At 44.0% G+C, this 18,468-nt stretch overlaps 1 protein-coding gene across 3 annotated transcripts in view; it reads left to right on the forward strand.

Annotated features, from left to right (window-relative positions):
* Nucleotides 1–18,468, forward strand: part of FAM193A (family with sequence similarity 193 member A) — a 196,838-nt gene that overhangs the window by 175,305 nt on the left and 3,065 nt on the right. For all 3 annotated transcript variants that reach the window (XM_032253969.1, XM_032253968.1, XM_032253967.1), the window contains exon 21: nt 4,269–4,350. In XM_032253969.1, the coding sequence (XP_032109860.1) occupies nt 4,269–4,350 (82 nt within the window). The remainder of the gene's footprint in view (nt 1–4,268; nt 4,351–18,468) is intronic.

Raw genomic sequence — 18,468 nt, forward strand, 5'->3', positions numbered from 1 at the left:
ACAGGCATGCACCACCACTCCCAGCTAATTGCTTGTATTTAGTAGAGACGGAGTTTCACCGTGTTGGCCAAGCTGGTCTTGAACTCCTGACCTCGGGTGATCCACCCGTCTCAACCTCCCAAAGGATTGCAAGCGTGAGCCACCGCGCCCAGCTCGCTATTATTATTATTATTATTTTTTTTTTTTTTTTTGGTTTGGTTTTTTTTTTGTTTGTTTTTTTCTTTGAGATGGAGTTTCACTCTTGTTGCCTAGGCTGGAGTGCAGTGGCACGATCTTGGCTCACTGCAACCTCCGCCTACAGGGTTCAAGTAATTCTCTTGCCTCAGCCTCCTGAGTAGCTGGGACTACAGGTGCACACCACCACTCCTGGCTAGTTTTTGTATTTTTGGTAGAGATGCAGTTTCACTATGTTGGCTAAGCTGGTCTTGAACTCCTGACCTCAAGTGATTTGGCCTCCTAAAGTGTGGAATTACAGGTGTGAGCCACTACATCCGGCCAGTATGTTAACTTTATATCTTCTACTTTACTGAATTATTTTACTGTTTTGAGTCTTACTGTTGATTCTCTAGGGTTTTCCAGGCATTCTGTTATGTGTGCAAATAGAGAAAACTTTCTACTTCTACTTTTTCAATTCTTATGCCTCTAACTGTTTTATTTTATTTAACTGCGTCCTTTTTGATCTTAACAGAAATATCTCTGGTGTTTCCACATTAAGTAAGATGTTGGCTTTAGGGCTAAGGTTTATATAATATAATTATTTAAAATTAGCCACATTAAAAAAATTTAGGCCAGGCAAGGTGGCTCATGCCTGTAATCCTAGCACTTTGTGAGGCCGAGGCAGGCAGATTGCTTGAACTCAGGAGTTCAAGACCAGCCCGGGCAGCACGATCAAACTCCGTCTCTACTAAAAAATAAAAAAAATTAACCGGGTGTGGTGGTGGGCACCTGTAGTCCCAGCTACTTGGGAGGCTGAGGCAGCAGAGTCACTTGAACTCGGGAGGCGGAGGTTCCAGTGAGCCGAGATCCGGCCACTGCACTCCAGCCTGGGTGACAGAGCAAGACACCATCTCAAAAAAAAAAAAAAAAAAATTAATGTTAAAAAAAATCCAGCGATTCCTCATCTCTTGAGTGTTTTTCGTTAGGAATGGGTGTTGAACTTTGTCAGAGGTTTCCTGGCATCTGTGGAGATAATCATGATGTTTCTTCTTAGACGTATTAATATGGTATATTACGTTGTTTGATTTTTAAGTATTGAACTGAACTTGAATTCCTGGAATAAAGCCCACTTGATTGTGGTATGTTGTATTTTTTGGTTTTGGAATAGAAATCCCTGTGCAAGCCCCTGGACTTGGTGTGGTTCCTGTGGTAGGTGGTTGCTAGCAGTCTTATCTCCTCTCTGGAAATTGGTCTGTCTCTAGTGAGGTTAATTTTGGTAAACCATCTTTCCATAGTAAATTATTCTTTTCAACTAGATTTTCAGATTTATCTGCATAGATGCTTGCAAGTTATGCTCATCATACTTTTTAATTTCTTTGCAATGATTATTTTTGCCTGTCATTTCTTATTTTGTGTATTTTGCTTTCTCCCTATTTTGCTTAAGCTAGTGGTTTGTGTATTTTGTTAGTTTTTAAAAATCATCTTGATTTATTATTTAGGTTTACTGTTTTTCTTTATCTCCTTTCTTTCTTTTCTTTTTATTTTTTATTTAAGACAGGGTCTTACTCACGTTGCCCGGGCTGGAGTGCAGTGGCACAGTCACAGCTTACTGTAGCTTCAGCCTCCCCCAGGCTCAGGTGATCCTCCCACCCAACCTTCTCAAGTAGCTGGAACCACAAGTACGCACCACCACACTCAGCTAATTTTTTCATATTTTTTGTAGAAACTGCATTTCACCAGATTGTACAGGCTGGTCTCAAACTCCTGGACTCAAGCCATCTGCCTGCCTAGGCCTCCCAAACTGCTAGGATTACAGGCGTGAACCACCATCCTCAGTCTACCTTGTTAATTTCTGCTTTTATCTTCATTTTCTTTCTGTGTGCTTTCTTTTGTTTTACTTTGTTGGGGTTTTTTTCTAACTTTTTAATTTAGAATTTAGTTCATTTTGTTTTTTCTTCCATTTTTATTGATAAAAGTGTTTAGCACGTGGAATTTTCCTCTGATAGATCATTTTTCCTTTTTTTTTTTTTTTTTGTTTTTGAGACAGAGTCTTGATCTGTCACGCAGGCTGGAGTGCAGTGGTACGATCTCGGCTCACTGCTACCTCCGCCTTCCAGGTTCAAGCAATTCTCCCGTCTCAGGCTCCCAAGTAGCTGGGACTACAGGTGCCCACCAGTACGCCTGGCTAATTTTTGTATTTTTAATAGAGATGGGGTTTCACCATATTGGTCAGGCTGGTCTTGAACTCCACCCAGTGCCCAGTGGCACCAGTGATTGTGTCCTCTACCCAGCTGTGTGCCCTCAGGGATACAGTTGGGATCCAAGATAGCCAAGGCTGTCATAGAGCAGGTCCTTAGAGACTAAGTTACATTTTTTCTAATAAATAGATATGAAAGCACTTTGCCTGGTGCTGTGTGAGTAGTCAAAAATGTTAGCTGCTAGGCTGGGCGCGGTGGCTCAAGCCTGTAATCCCAGCACTTTGGGAGGCCGAGGCGGGTGGATCACGAGGTCAAGAGATCGAGACCGTCCTGGTCAACATGGTGAAACCCCGTCTCTACTAAAAATACAAAAAATTAGCTGGGCATGGTGGCACGTGCCTGTAATCTCAGCTACTCAGGAGGCTGAGGCAGGAGAATTGCCTGAACCCAGGAGGCGGAGGTTGCAGTGAGCTGAGATCGCGCCATTGCACTCTAGCCTGGGTCACAAGAGCGAAACTCCGTCTCCAAAAAAAAAAAAAAAAAAATAAACAAAAAAAAAAAAAAAATGTTAGCTGCTGTTACACAAGTAAAACATGCCTTACGCTACTGTGGAAATTCTCCAGTATTAGAAAGAAATGGGGAGTTTATTAAAGATTCTGAAAAATTGTCCCATGTTGAGGTTCTGTGGGGAAATGGAGACTCGCCTTTAACAAAGAACTGTCACTGGTCCCCGTCCTCTTTGTTCACATTGATGGGGCTGGATGCTGTGTGCACTACTTCCCTGACCCCTGCCCCAGCTCAGATGTGTGCTGATGGAGCCTCTTTGGTACTTAAGGCTCACATAAGGCCCCAGGAAGGTACTCAAGATTGAATTAGATGAGTGAACAGAGCAGAAGAGTGGGGTGGAAATTCTCAAACTCGCCTGAGAGTCTAAGAAATTGAGTGATCCTGAATCAATGATTTCCCTGCTCTCCTGCCTAGTTTCAAAGATGGTTGTGTAACTGCAGCATGAAACGTAGCCTTGCTTTTTGTTTGGGATAACTCAAGAATATTTGACCAGGCACAGTGGCTCACGCATGTAATCCCAGCACTTTGGGAGGTCAAGGTGCGTGGATTGTTTGAACCTAGGAGTTCAAGACCAGCCTGAGCAACATGGTGAAACCTGGTCTCTACCAAAAATACAAAAATTACTCAGGCATGGTGGTACACACCTGGGATCCCAGCTACTTGGGAAGCTGAAGCAGGAGGATTGCTTGAGCCTAGAAGACGGAGGTTGTAGTGAGCCGAGATCATGCCTGGGTGACAGAGAGAGACTTCATCTCAAACAAAAAACAAAAAGTTTTTGATGAAATCTCTGGATGTCATATGGGTGAGATGAATGCCTGGGAGAATCGCCTTCCTGTAGGGTTGATATCTGGGTCCTCTTCCTGTCAAGGGCACATTTGAGGTACAACACTTTCCTTCCCCTGGGCCTGCCCTCTGGATGCCAGCTTCTGCTGGCATCCATGCTCTGCCTGCCTCCAGCAGAGACTTAGGGCAGTCCCTGGGCTTGCATGCAGTTCAGATTTCTGGGAATCTTCTTGCTAAAGGGCTCTCTGATGGGTTACCTGTCATGTGATGACCAGTCACATGGGGAGTCCAGGTTCTAGCAAACGTGTCTTCTAATGGGACCTGAAGCCACGGTTGCTTTGCTTAGCAGACACATGAGTTCCGCGGTTTTCAGGTCAGACCTGGGTGTTCATAAGCACACCAGAGAGATCTGTCCTCCATTGGCCTTCTGTAAAATCTCGTTTCAGAGAAAATGTTTACAGTTTTTGAAGTAGTTTAAATTGAGTGAAACCAAATGATTTCTTCTGTTCTGATAAGATAGCTTGCTGCTGTAATTTGACTTGCTGCTTCTCTTTTGTTTTACAGATGATGTCTTTCTGCCTAAAGATATTGACCTAGACAGTGTGGATATGGATGAGACAGAGAGGGAAGTGGAATATTTCAAAAGGTAAATGAGGAGGCTGAAACCGTGGTGGTTGTGTGCTTGCCGTACATGTTTGGTTTTTTGTCTTTACGTGGCACTCGTAGTTGTCTTGGAGGAAGTTAGCTCTAGCAAGCCAGACAGCCTGGCTAGTGAAGAGCCTTGTAGCAGGACAGCCAGCCACACACGCTCTCCCACAGTCCCAGCACTCACATAGTCACTTCTCCTCTCCCTCACGTGGTCAAAAAATTGTTGTTGACAGTGGCTTCCTCCCGCCCCTCCCCGCCAAGTGGCTGTTTCACATCTGAGGCGGTGGCTCTCAAGGTGTCCTGGGCCAGCAGTGTCTCCTGGGGATACAGGCAGGCCCCTCCCTAGACCTGCCTGATCAGATTCTCGGAGACAGCATCTGTGTTCTTGAAAGCCTTCAAGGTGACCCTCACATATGCTGATGGTTGAACACACTGGAGTGGCATGCTTTTAAGGAGAAAAGTAATATTTCAAATACATGCTGTTTCTTGATGGGCAAACTTTTAACACTATTATATTCTATAATGTTTTATCTACTGTGTGAATTATTAATGGCAACAAAATTTTATCTATTTTATTTTTTCTTTTGAGAGGGAATCTCGCTGTATTGCCCAGGCTGGAGTGCAGTGGCACGATCTTGGATCACTGAAACCTCTGCCTCCCAGGTTCAAGCAGTTGTCCTGCCTCAGCCTCCAGAGTACCTGGGATTACAGGTGCACACCACCACATCTGGCTAATTTTTGTATTATTAGTAGAGATGGGGTTTCACTATGTTGCCCAGACTGGTCTCAAACTCCTGACGTCAGGTGATCTACCTACCTCGGCCTCCTAAAGTGCTGGGATTACAGGTGTGCGCCACTGCGCCAGGCCTGTTTATTGTACTTTTTTCTTTTTTGAGATGGAGTCTGTCGTACAGGCTGGAGTGCAATGGTATAATCTTGACTCACTGCAACCTCCACCTCCTGGGTTCAAGTTACTCTCCTGCCTCAGCCTGCCAAGTAACTAGGATTATAGGTGCCCTCCACCACGCCTGGCTAATTTTTGTATTTTTAGTGGAAATGGGGTTTTACCATGTTGGCCGGGCAGGGCTTAAACTCTTGACCTTAAGTGATCCACCCACCTCAGCCTCCCAAAGTGCTGTGTTAACAAGTGTGAGCCACTGCGCCCAGCCAACAAAATTTTATTTTAAAATTTCTTGTCTTTGGAAACAAACACTTTAACCTCTTTGTTTCAAATAATACAGAATAGCAATGTGCAATATAAAAATTCATTAATTTATATCTAAGTCATTAGAATTCTGTATGTTTCTGGAAATTATATCTACTTTTAATATCATTTATATATGTATATATTAGGTGGAGAACAGTTTTTGCTAAAGTTAAGCATTCATTTATATTGTAAAAATTCAACTAAACTAAACTGGAGGCCAGGCATGGTGGCTCACGCCTATAATCTCAGCACTTTGGGAGGCCAAGGTGGGTGGATCACTTCAGATCAGGAATTTGAGACCAGCCTGACCAACGTGGTGAAACCCCGTCTCTACTAAAAATACAAAAATTACCTGGGCGTGGTGGCATTTGCCTATAGTCCCAGCTACTCATGAGGTTGAGGCAGGAGAATGGCTTGAACCTAGGAGGCAGAGGTTGCAGTGAGCTGAGATTGGCCTGGCATCAGAGTGAGACTCTGTCTCAAAATAGAGAGAGAGCGAGAGAGAGAGAGAGAGAGAGAGAGAGAGTGTGTGTGTGTGTGTGTGTGTGTTAGCCAGATGTGGTGGCATGCGCCTGTAGTTCCAGCTACTCAGGCAGCTGAGGTGGGAGGATGACTTGAGCCCAGGAGGTGGAGGTTCCAGTGAGCCGATATTGTGCAACTGCACACCAGCCAGGGCGACAAGAGCCCTGTCTCAAAAAAAAAAAAAAAAAAAAAGATTTGTTTTTTGTTTTTAGTTTTTTAAATATATAAGTGAAAAGGAAGAAATAACTACAGTTACTGCAGAGATTAAAATAAGAGACCACGGGAAACAACTTCATTATAATTGATTTTAAACCTGAGATGAAATGCAAAATCAACTCAAGGTAAAAATAGAAAGCCTGAAAGGTCCAGTAACTACTAAAGAAATGAAAAGAATAGCTATAAGTCTTCCCAGTAAGAAAACTACATTTTAGCAGTTTTACCAAGAATTCTACCAGACTTTCAAGATTTCAACAAATGGATTATCCAGTCTTGAACAAATTCTGCCAGTGAATAGAAGTGAGTGGGACAGCACACCCACAAGTGAATACTGCCTACCTTGTTTTATGAGACAAGTAAAATTTTGATACCAAAATCTGCCCAAAACAATACCAGAAAAAAGAAAAATCACAGGGTTGTCATGTACAAATCCTAAAGAAAATATTTTCATACCTACATCTGTGTAATTAAAAAAAAGGAAATTACCAAATTCAGCAGTGTATTTCAAAAAGCAGTGTACCATGACCAAATTGGTTTATGCCAGGAATCCAAATAGTCTTTCATATTAGAAAATCCACTTTATTGGCCGGGTGTAGTGTCTCATGCCTGTAACCCCAGTGCTTTGGGAGGCCAAGGCAGGTGGATCACCTGAGGTCGGGAGTTCGAGACCAGCCTGACCAACATGGAGAAACCCCATCTCTACTAAAAATACAAAATTAGCTGGGCATGGTAGCGCATGCCTGTAATCACAGCTACTCAGGAGGCTGAGTCAGGAGAATTGCTTGAACCTGGGAGGCAGAGGTTGCAATGAGCTGAGATCTCACCATTGCACTCCAGCCTGGGCAACAGGAGCAAGACTTTGTCTCAAAAAAAGAAAGAAAAAATCCACTTATTTATTTATTTGAGACAGGATCCATACAATGACACAAGCATTGTTCACTGTAGCCTTGACCTCCCCAGGCTCAAGCAGTCCTCCCACCTCAGCCCTCCAAGTAGCTGGGACTACAGGTGCCTGCCACCATGATGCCTGGGTAATTTTTTTTTTTTTTTTTTTTTTTTTTTTTTTTTTTGTAGAAATGGGGTTTCACCATGTTGCCCAAGCTGGTCTCGAACTCCTGCCTCAAGTGATCTGCCACCACGGCCTCCCCAAGTGCCAGGATTATAGGTGTGAGCCCTCGTACCCAGCTAGAAAATCCATTAATATTAGTTGCTACATGAATATATTAAAGAAGAGCCATATGATCATGGCTCAGTAGATTATGGATCAGTAGATTCCCAAAAAAAGATTTTATTTTCAACCTTAAATTGTAATTCCTAGGCTAAAGGAATAGAAAAGAGAAAATAAAACTCAATTTTGCAGATGATGTAATTGTCTACATTGGAAATAGAAAGGAACTTAACAGCAAGGGGCTAACTGTGTAGGATCAGTACGGAAGTTATTTGCATTTGTTTTTTTGTTTTTAAACAGAGCACGGTGGCTCACGCCTGTAATTTCAACATTTTGTGAGGCTGAGGTGGAAGGATCGCTTGAGCCCAGGAGTTTGAGACCAGCCTGAGCAACATAGTGAGACATTGTCTCTACAAAAAATAAAATAATTAGCCAGGTGTGGTGACGTGCACCTGTGGTCCCAGCTACTCGGGAGGCTGAGGTGGAAGGATCCCTTGAGGCCAGGAGATCAAAGCTGCAGTGAGCCAAGATGGTACCACTGCACTCCAGCTTGGGCAACAGAGCAAGACCCTGTCTAAAAAAAAAAGTTATTTTTCTCTAAACCACAAATCATTAGAAATGTAGCTCAGATAAAAAGAGCACATTTATAATAGCACCAAAGTCTGCAGCATCCATGGATAAATCTGACTAAAGTTGCGTAAGACTTGTATACAAAAGACTATGAAACTTTACTGGAAAAAAACATTAAAGAAGATCTAAATCGCACTTTGGGAGGCCGAGACAGGTGGATCACCTGAGGTCAGAAGTGAGACCAGCTTGACCAACATGGAGAAACCCGTCTCTACTAAAAATACAAAATTAGCCAGGCGTGGTGGTACATGCCTGTAATCCCAGCTACTCGGGAGCTGAGGCAGGAGAATCCCTTGAACCCAGGAGGCGGAGGTTGCCGTGAGCCAAGATCGCGCCATCGCACTCCAGCCTTGGAAACAAGAGTGAAACCCAATCTCAAAAAAAAAAAAAAAAAAATCTAAATCACAGAGATTCATTATCCAAAGATAGGAAGGATTAATATCATAAAGCTGTGCAGGACTGGGCATAGTGGCTCATGCCTGTGATCCCAGCGCTTTAGGAGGCCAAGGCAAGAGGATCGCTTGAGCCCAGGAGTTTGAGACCTGGACAACATAGACCCCAACTCTGCAAGAAAAATTAAAAATTAGCCAGGCATGGTGGCATATCCCTGTAGTCCCAGCTACTAAGGAAATTGAGGCAGGAGGATCCCTTGAGCCCAGGAATTTGAGGCTGCAGTGAGCTATAGTTATGCCACCGCATTCTAGCCTAAGCAACAGAGATACCCTTTCTCAAAAAAAAAAAAAAAAACCATTAGGATCCCACAGCAAGCTTTTGACCAATAAACTACAAAGAGGTCTTCAGCCTGACCAAGGAGCCCCACAGCAAGACCAGGAGAGGTGCTGCTGCTTCATGGGTTTGCAGCCAGCAAGCCTTCTCTCTCTCCTGCTGGAGGAAGGCATGGAGTGGCGGGAGTTCTTTCCCACTACTCCTGGGAGCCTAGCTGGTTAAATTACTTTGGAAAAGATTTTGGCAGAATCTAGCAGAATTGAAGTCATGCCTCCCATGCAGCCCAGCAAACCGCTGCACACTCATGTGCATAACTAGAGGGAGTCCTGCCTGTCCCCGGGGGCAGGCAAGCGGAGGCCAGCAGCAGCATCTGTCCGTGTTTTCAGAATGCGCTGAAGAGAGGCAGACTATGGCTTCATGGAGAACTGTCACAGACACAATATTGAGTGAAATAAGATGTAAGACCACGTACATACAGTACAGTTCCCTCAATACGAGGCCACCATAAGCACAACTATACTACTACCATTTAGGATGCCATAGAGAAGTCAAGAAATTATCAAGAACTATGGCGAACTAATTACTCCAAACACTAGGACAGTGGCTACCTCTTGGAAGAGGACAGCACGGCACCATGGTTAGCAGTGTCAGGTTTCGTGTTCTGGGGGTGCTGTTACACAGGATTCTGCATGCTGGTTATGTGTATGTCTTGTGTGTCAGATGCCATGTGCATGTGTCACGTAGTCTGCAGTTGGCAAAACAGGCCTGATGCAGAGGCCACTGTGTCTGGCGTGCAGGGGGTGTGGTGATGGTCAAGGCCAGGTCAGACTCGGCCTGGGAGCCTTAGAGAGCAGCATGAGCTCTGTGCCCATGCTACAAGAACCTGTTGAAGCTATGGGATGGTTTTGATTGCATTTCTTCCTTGAATAACTTTGAGCAGGAATATGGTTGATGTTCTTGAGCATTCCAGCTGCTGTGTAGAGAAGGGGTTTGGGGAACAGGGTCACACCTACACTAGTGGAAACAGGATTAGTGATCGGGAGAGTTAGGAGGGGACAGCAGAGGAAGAAGGTAACATCACAAACTCAGGGTTTGACCGGCTATGGCCAGGGAAAGAGAATTTGGATCCTGAGAGATGGCACAGTCAGCCCCTCCAGATTGGGGAAGTGACGGGCTCAGTCTTCAGTCTCATGCCGACTCTCTCCACCTGGTCAGAGCCTGCCAGGCAAGAACTGTTGGGCATTAACCAATGTTTGTGGTTGAATTAATGAGCCACAGTTTAAGCTAACGTAATTATACCAAACGGATGCGTGACAATAATACCCCATTTTCAGATTTCATTCAGATTTCTGCTATCCAAATTGGAGCTGAAATGATGAAGATTTCAGAAATTATTCAAAGTAAACGCTTTTGAAAGAAAATATTATTTCCACTTAATACAGAAATTTGGCATTGTGGCCTAGGGAGGGAGGAGACATCTCAGTGAGGAATTTTAAGAGTGTCCAGCCCAGGCTCAGTGGCTCACACCTGTAATCCTGGTACTTTGCAAGGCCGAGGTATGTGGATGACTTGAGGTCAGGAGTTCAAGACCAGCCTGGCCAACATGGGGAAACCCCACCTCTACTAAAAATACAGAAATCAATCTGGTCTGGTGGTGCGCACCTATAGTTCCATCTCCTCAGGAGGCTGAGACAGGAGAATCACTTGAACCTGGGAGACGGACATTGCAATGAGCCAAGATCATGCCACTGCACTCCAGCCTGGGCAACAGAGCGAGACTCCGTCTCAAAAAAGAAAAAGATTGCCCGAAAGCCAAATTGGGATGGTGTCACAGAGTGACAAAACACGACTTAAGTCATAGATTTGTGTCACTGCTGTCACCTGCTGAATCATCTCTAGTCTTTGGCGTTTTATAGTTTTAGTTTTCTCAGAAGTAAAACAGTGAGAGATCGGTCACACTAATGTTTTGAATTGTAGAAATATAATCCACATGAGGACTATAAGAGTCTGCCAGAACAAGAACAGAACTATTCCATTAGGGAACCAACTAAAAACATCATTAAGAAATTAAGGCCGGGCGCGGTGGCTCAAGCCTGTAATCCCAGCACTTTGGGAGGCCGAGGTGGGTGGATCACGAGGTCAAGAGATCGAGGCCATCCTGGTCAACATGGTGAAACCCCGTCTCTACTAAAAATACAAAAAGCATTAGCTGGGCATGGTGGCGCGTGCCTGTAATCCCAGCTACTCAGGAGGTTGAGGTAGGAGAATTGCCTGAACCCAGGAGGTGGAGGTTGCGGTGAGCCGAGATCGCGCCATTGCACTCCGGCCTGGGTCACAAGAGCGAAACTCCGTCTCAAAAAAAAAAAAGAAATTAAATCTTGGTTTTTCTTTAGAGACTTCTTGTAGTCAGGAAGAAACTCAGGACTCAGTCCAAATTAGTAGTAAGACCTCAAAAACAGTGGTCTAATAATAACAGGTGTACTATAGAAACAATTTTTCGCAGGTCATGATGGCTCACACCATCCCAGCACTTTGGGAGGCTGAGACGGAAGGATTCCTTGAGCCCAGGAATTTGAGACCAGTCTGGGCAGTATAGCGAGACCTCACTTCTATTAAAAATACAAAAATTAGCCTGGAATGGTGGCGAGTACCTGTAGTCCAGCTGCTCAGGAGACTGAGGTGGGAGGATTGCTTGAGCTCAGAGAGCAAAGTTGCAGTGAGCCAAAATCACCACTCAGACTGTCTCAAAAAAAAAGATAAATAATAGTAGAACTAATTTACCAAAGGTAAATAACTAATTTATTTGTAAAATAAGTTTTAGGCTTATTATACTTGACCTGATTGCATAAAGTAACTGCAAGAACAGTGAGTGGCCATGCAGGCTCCTTTTGTTTTTTGCCAGTATTGTGTTTTGTTGAGATTGTAGTGCTCAGCCTTGAGTGTGTTTTTCGAAGTGGGCACAGCCATTCCTTCTGCTGCTGCTTCTTGGTCTTCAGGTTTCCCTGCTGCTTATTGAGCTGGCAGCACATGGCATGTTTTCTTGTGCAAGCCGTGTGATCCAAGGGCTAGTACTTCTTGCTCTTTCAGAATTTCCTGAGGTCGTCTTTCTGCGTCCAGTAAATGATGGTGAGAACACAGGCAATGGATTTGTGGACCACCTGGATCTTGGAGAGTTGGGTTGCTGCACCGGGTGTCACTTTGGCCTCCTGCAGCTGGGGCAGCTCCACCTTCAGGTTGCCCACCTATTTCAGCAACTCCTCCTCCCCCTTGCTGCCAGGGGCCTCTCAGCCCAAGCCCAACAAACAGAAAAGGTGGGAGGTGGGCTATAGTGGCACTAGGACATTCTGCACAGCATCCCACAGCCCTGCCTGGCCAGTGAGATCCTGGGGCTCAGCCTGCACCCCACAGCAGTATCAAGTTCCCCAGGCTCAGGCAATCCCCCTAAGTAGCTATGTCTACAGGCTTGTGCCACAATGCCTGGCTAATTTTTCTTTTCTTTTTTTAGAGATGGGAGTCTCACTATGTTGCCCAGACTGCCACCTTTATGGGTTCTTTTTAATTTTTTAAATTAAATTTTAAAAAGGCTGGGCACAGGGGCTTACGCCTATAATCCCAGCACTTTGGGAGGCCAAGGTGAGCAGATCACCTGAGGTCAGGAGTGCAAGACCAGCCTGGCTTACATGGCGAAACCCTGTCTCTACTAAAAATCCAAAAATTAGCCCGGTGTTATGGCAGGTGCCTCTAATCCCAGCTAGTTGGGAGTCTGAGGCAGGAGAACCGCTTGAACCCAGGAGGCAGAGGTTGCAGTGAGCTGAGATTTTACTGCTGCATTCCAGCCTGGGCAACAGAGCAAGACTCTGTCTCAAAATAAATAAAAATAGAGAAAGACTTTCGCCTTGTCTCCCAGGCTGGTCTGGAACTCTGGAGCTTAGAAGATTCTTAACCTTCCAAAGTGCTGGGATTTTTTAAATTAAATTTTAAAAATAGATGCTGGTCACAGTGGCTTACGCCTATAATCCCAGCACTTTGGGAGGCCAAGGTGAGCAGATCACCTGAGGTCAGGAGTTCAATTTTGCTTATACCCAATTGCTGTAACTTATAAATGGCTCAAGAGAAGAAGGTTTCTTGACTTTGGTAAACGAGCATAAACAGAATCAGCGATGTTTCAAACAGAAAGAAGTCATGGAAATCATTTCAGTCCCCTACCAGTTCAGTCTTATTAATTGTTCAGTTTAAAATTGGGTTAGGACCTTTCACGATCCCATCAGTTTTTTGGGTGGAGTTCTGGAAGTTTTTACCTAGGCCATGGTATGTTCTCCATAGTTACCGGAAACCTGTTCAAGAGTATTCGTCATTGTCCATTCCATAAATTTTCTTGAACACATGACAACAAAGATCTGTAAAATCCTAAGAAAACATTAGGATAATGCAATTTAATGTACATACCAAGAGAGATTTTTAGGAATCTTTTTTTTTTTTTTAAGATAGAGTTTTGCTCTTGTTGCCCAGGCTGGAATGCAATGGTGCGATCTCAGCTCACAGCAACCTCCGCCTCCTGGGTTCAGGCGATTCTCCTGCCTTAGCCTCCCAAGTATCTGGGATTACAGGTGTGTGCCACCACACCTGGCTAATTTTTTTTTTTTTGTATTTTTATTAGAGACAGATTTCTCCAGGTTGATCAGGCTGGTCTTGAACTCCCGACCTCAGGTGATCCTCCCGCCTAGGCCTTCCACAGTGTTGGGATTACAGGTGTGAGCCACAGTGCCTGGCAATTTTTAGGAATCTCATACAATTTTGGAACATGTATTAATAATATATCCATACAAATATAACTCAAACACCAGTTATTTTTTTGACAATACTTTCTGTAATTATTTTAATATACCAAAAAAAGCCTATTATATTTCTTTTGGACTTTGAAGCCCACCCGCCCACTATCCACTTGATTTTTTTAAATGTTCAAAAGTTAGTTTGGGTTGGGTGCCACGGCCCATGCCTGTAATTCCAACACTTTGGGAGGCCGAGGTGGGTGGACAGCTTGAGGCCAAGAAGAGTTCAAGACCAACCTGGACAACATGGCAAATACCCATCTCTACAGAAAAGACAAAAATTAGCCGGGGGGTAGTGGCAGTTTCCTGTGATCCAGCTACTCGGGAGGCTGAGGCATGAGAATCGCTTGAACGCAGGAGGCAGAGGCTGATCAGACTACTGCACTCCAGCCTGGGCAACAGAGTGAGACCCTGTCTCAGAAAAGAAAAAGAAGTGGCCGGGTGCAGTGGCTCACATCTGTAATCCCAGCACTTTGGGAGGCCAAGGTGGGCGGATCACCCGAGGTCAGGCATTTAAGACCAGCCTGACCAACATGATGAAACCCCATCTCTATTAAAAATACAAAAATTAGCTGAGCATGCTGGCAGGTGCCTGTAATAGAAGCTACTTGGGAGGCTAGGATAGGAGAATCACTTGAATTTGGAAGGCGGAGGTTACAGTGCACTGAGATCGTGCCATTACACTCCAGCCTGGGCAACAAGAGCAATTCTTCATCTCAAAAAAAAAAAAAAAAAGTTAGTTTGAAGTAAAAAGGACTAATTTTGAATTTAAATTTTGATTTTAGAAAGTATATCAAATATCAAAGATTTAAAAACTTGATACCGAAATAAGATCATCACAAAATAAGTTATTCATTTAAGCAAAGTAATGATTTAGAGGTTTCAAAAAGCAAAAACCTTTCTTTGAATAGAAGTCTCCAGTTTTGGGGGATTGGGGTTTTGGGGTTGGCTTTTTTGTTATTGTTGTTTTGGGTTTTTTGGTTTTTGTTTTTTTGAGATAGGGTCTCACTCTGTTGCCCAGCCAGTGGCACAATCAGGGCTCACTGCAGCTTTGACCACTAGGCTCAGGCAATCCCTCCACCTCAGCCCCCTAGGTAGCTGGGACCACAGGCAAGACTCACGCCCTGCCTGAGACTGTTTTCTAAATAGAAGACATAGTGAAAACGGCATGAGGTCACAGAATGTCTGTCCCTCTTTTTTTTTTTTTTTAACAACTTACTCAAAAGATAATTGAGAAAACACTTTTATTTTTTCTTACTAATACTACGTGAAATCTTATTCAAAAGAGAAAATCAGGTGCATCAGTGTATTAATGCTAATAAAACCTTTCAAACAGATCCATCCAATCTCAATCAGCTTTGACCACACAAGATTTCCATAAATCTTTTATAACCTCTTATAATTTCCCATTCACTTCCATTTTCCAACTTTCTATATCCATTTTCCATCTTTTTTTCTTCATCTTAATACAGCTTTTAAATAACCTCTAAACTAGTCAAAAATGCTTTTTCCAAAATGAGGACAGAACCACATCCTCTTGTGTTTCTTAGAACCTTCCTTACCAAAACATATCTTATTTTTCTTCTGTATTCTATGTATAGAACTCTTTTCCTTCTTCTCTCTACTTTGAGTTACATATGTTAGTCAGAATTTTAACTTTCAGTAACCTTAAATTGTAGTGAAAACCTAAGGTATTAGCAATTATTAATCTTCTGTTTATCTAAAATTGGAAGCCAAAAGTGCTGCCAGGTGCAGTGCTCACACCTTGTAATCCCAGCTATTCGAGAGGCTGAGGCAGGAGGATCATTTGAGCCCAGGCGTTTAAGGCTTCAGTGAGCTGTGCTTGTGTCACTGCACTCCAGCCTGGGAGACAGAGTGAGACCCTGTCTCAAAAACGAAACAAAGCACGGAGAAAGAATTTAAGCTTTCCAGTCAATGAAGCTTTACATTATTCTTGGCAGAAATCACATCAAGAAAAAGAAAAGCAGGCTGAGAGAGTACATATAGTTATCAAGGGTTAAGGAAGAAAGGAATTCAGTCAACTGTGCAGCTTTTTAAAATTAATTTTATTTAACTTTATTTTTTCTTTGAGATGGAGTTTCGTTCTTGTCGTTCACACTGGAGTGCAATGGTGTGATCTCAGCTCACTGCAATCTCTGCCTCCCAGGTTCGGCAATTCTCCTGCCTCGGCCTCCTGAGTAGTTTCGATCGCAGGTGCCCGACACCATGCCCGGCTAATGTTTTTGTACTTTTAGTAGAGACGGGGTTTCACCATGTTGGCCAAGCTGGCCTCCAACTCCTGACCTCAGGCAGTCTGTCTGCCTCGGCCTCCCAAAGTGGTGTGATTACAGGTGTGAGCCACTGCGCCCGGCCCTGTCTCTCCTTTTTAATTAAATTAAATAAATAAACATATAGAGAGAGTCAGAAGATGCTAGCCTGGGCAACATAGCAAGACCTCATCTCTACAAGAAGTAAAAAGATTAGCTGGGCACGGGTGGCACATGACTGTAGTAGTCCCAGCTACTCGGGAAGCTGAGGTGGGAGGGTCACTTGAGCCCAGAAGGTCAAGGTTGCAGTGAGCTGTGATTGCACGACTGCACTCCAGCCTGGGCAACAGAACAAGGCCCTGTCTCAAAAAAAAGAAAAAAGTGTCATGTCCAGAGAGGCAGTGAAATGTGAGAGCAGGCACATCCCGCCCCTCCACCACCTCGAACTGAGTAATCCACCTGCTGTATGGACTCTAGATAGTGTGTTGCCACCAAGTAGCCACAAATTAACCTCCTGATGATTTCATACACTGGAGGACTTATATCCTATAGTTCAACAATGTACAGCCAATCACTATCAATTTCTGTAAACCAATGAGAATTTTTGGCAACTTTTTTTTTTTAAGACAATAGTCTTGCTCTGTCACCCAGGCTGGAGTGCAGTAGTGTGATCTTGGCTCACTGCAGCCTTGACCTCCCAGGCTCAATTGATCCTCCCACCTCAGCCTCCTGACTAGCTGGGACTACAGGCGTGGGCCACCAATCTCAGCTAATTTTTAAAATATTTAGTAGAAACAGGGTCGTCTTATGTTGTCCAGGCTGGTCTCAAACTCCTGGATTTAAGTGATCCATCTGCCTTGGCCTTCCAAATGTTGGGATTAGAGGCGTAAGCCACCAATCCTGGCCCTGACAAACAACTTTTGTAATCACCCCTTCTCCCAATTTGTTCTTTTTTCTTCAAACTTGGTGGTTCTTTCTAACCTTCCTCCCTTTCTAAAACAGGGCAAGAGATTTGGGTTTCAAGCGTAAAAAAGAAAACTGCCTTGTCTGGCCTCGCTTCACAGCGCGGGATCTGCAGCCCAGTGCTGGCAGTTTGGCTCCCCTCCTGCTGTGGTTTCTTTTTTGGGGGCCTAAATTACACAGCATGCTTTTAAAATTGCTGCTTCCCATTGTTTGTAATTCAGACCTTTTTTCCCCCTTAAATTGGTGACCAAGGCCGGGTGTGATGGCTCATGCCTGTAATCCCAGCACTTTGGGAGGCCAAGGCGGGTGGACCACTTGAGGTCAGGAGTTTGAGACCAGCCTGGCCAACATGGTGAAACCCCACCTCTAGCTAAAAATACAAAAAATAAATAAATAAAAATAAGTGAAGTATGTTGGTGCACGCCTGTAGTCCCAGCTACTCGGGAGGCTGAGGTAGGAGAATCTCTTAAACCTGGGAAGTGGAGGTTGCAGTGAGCCCAGATAGTGCCATTGCACTCCAGCCTGGGCAAAGAGAGCAAAACTCTGTCTCAAAAAAAAAAAAAAAAAAAAAAAAAAACAAAAATTGGCCGGGCACGGTGGCTCAAGCCTGTAATCCCAGCACTTTGGGAGGCCAAGGCGGGTGGATCAGGAGGTCAAGAGATCGAGACCATCCTGGTCAACACGGTGAAACCCCGTCTCTACTAAAAATACAAAAAATTAGCTGGGCATGGTGGTGTGTGCCTGTAATCCCAGCTACTCAGGAGGCTGAGGCAGGAGAATTGCCTGAACCCAGGAGGCAGAGGTTGCGGTGAGCCGAGATCGCGACATTGCACTCCAGCCTGGGTAACATGAGTGAAACTCCGTCTCAAAAAAAAAAAAAAAATTGGTGACAAATCCCTGTTAGTCTTAAACTGGTGCATGAAGGTGAGTTCTCTCCTTGACCCTCAAGTTGAGAGATTTAGAAGTTTGTTTGTTTTAGAGAGTGCGCTCAGTCACTTAAGGATGTAAATCTTTTTTATTTTATTTATTTATTTTGAGACACAGTCTCACTCTGTCATCCAGGCAGTTAGCTAAGCAGCATTCCAGCTGAGACTGGATTCAAAACAAAGTTGCAGTTCTTTAGAGCCACCACAGATTCCTTTCCTCACTGGATACCTTTAGCTTAGAAGTACCACTAATAGGAATTAATTTGAATTTACTTAAAGTTATTTATGACTCTTGACCATTTGGGATACATTATCTTTTCTACCAAAGGAAACTAATATTGCTCTCTCAAATACTGGGCATTGTTGAGCTGAAGACAGTGCAGGGGCTCTCTCCACCTCTCTTGTGTTTGCCTAAAGGTAGGACATAAATCCTTTACTGAAGACAGCTACTCATCAGCCCACAGATGGTGCCAGCAGGGCCAGAGGAATCTGTGAGCAGATTTTAGACCCTAAAAGACTTTAAAAATAGAGTCTCACTCTGTGGTTCAGGCTGAAGTCAAGTGGCCCACTCACAGTTCTGGGACTACAGATGCGCCACCATGCCTGGTTAATTAAAAAAAAAAAAAAAATTTTTTTTTTTTTTTTTTTTTTTTTTTTTTTTT

This window comes from Sapajus apella, unplaced genomic scaffold (assembly GCF_009761245.1).
Source record: "Sapajus apella isolate SASKATOON/1434 unplaced genomic scaffold, GSC_monkey_1.0 scaffold85, whole genome shotgun sequence".
In the NCBI taxonomy this organism is placed as follows: Eukaryota; Metazoa; Chordata; class Mammalia; order Primates; family Cebidae; genus Sapajus; species Sapajus apella.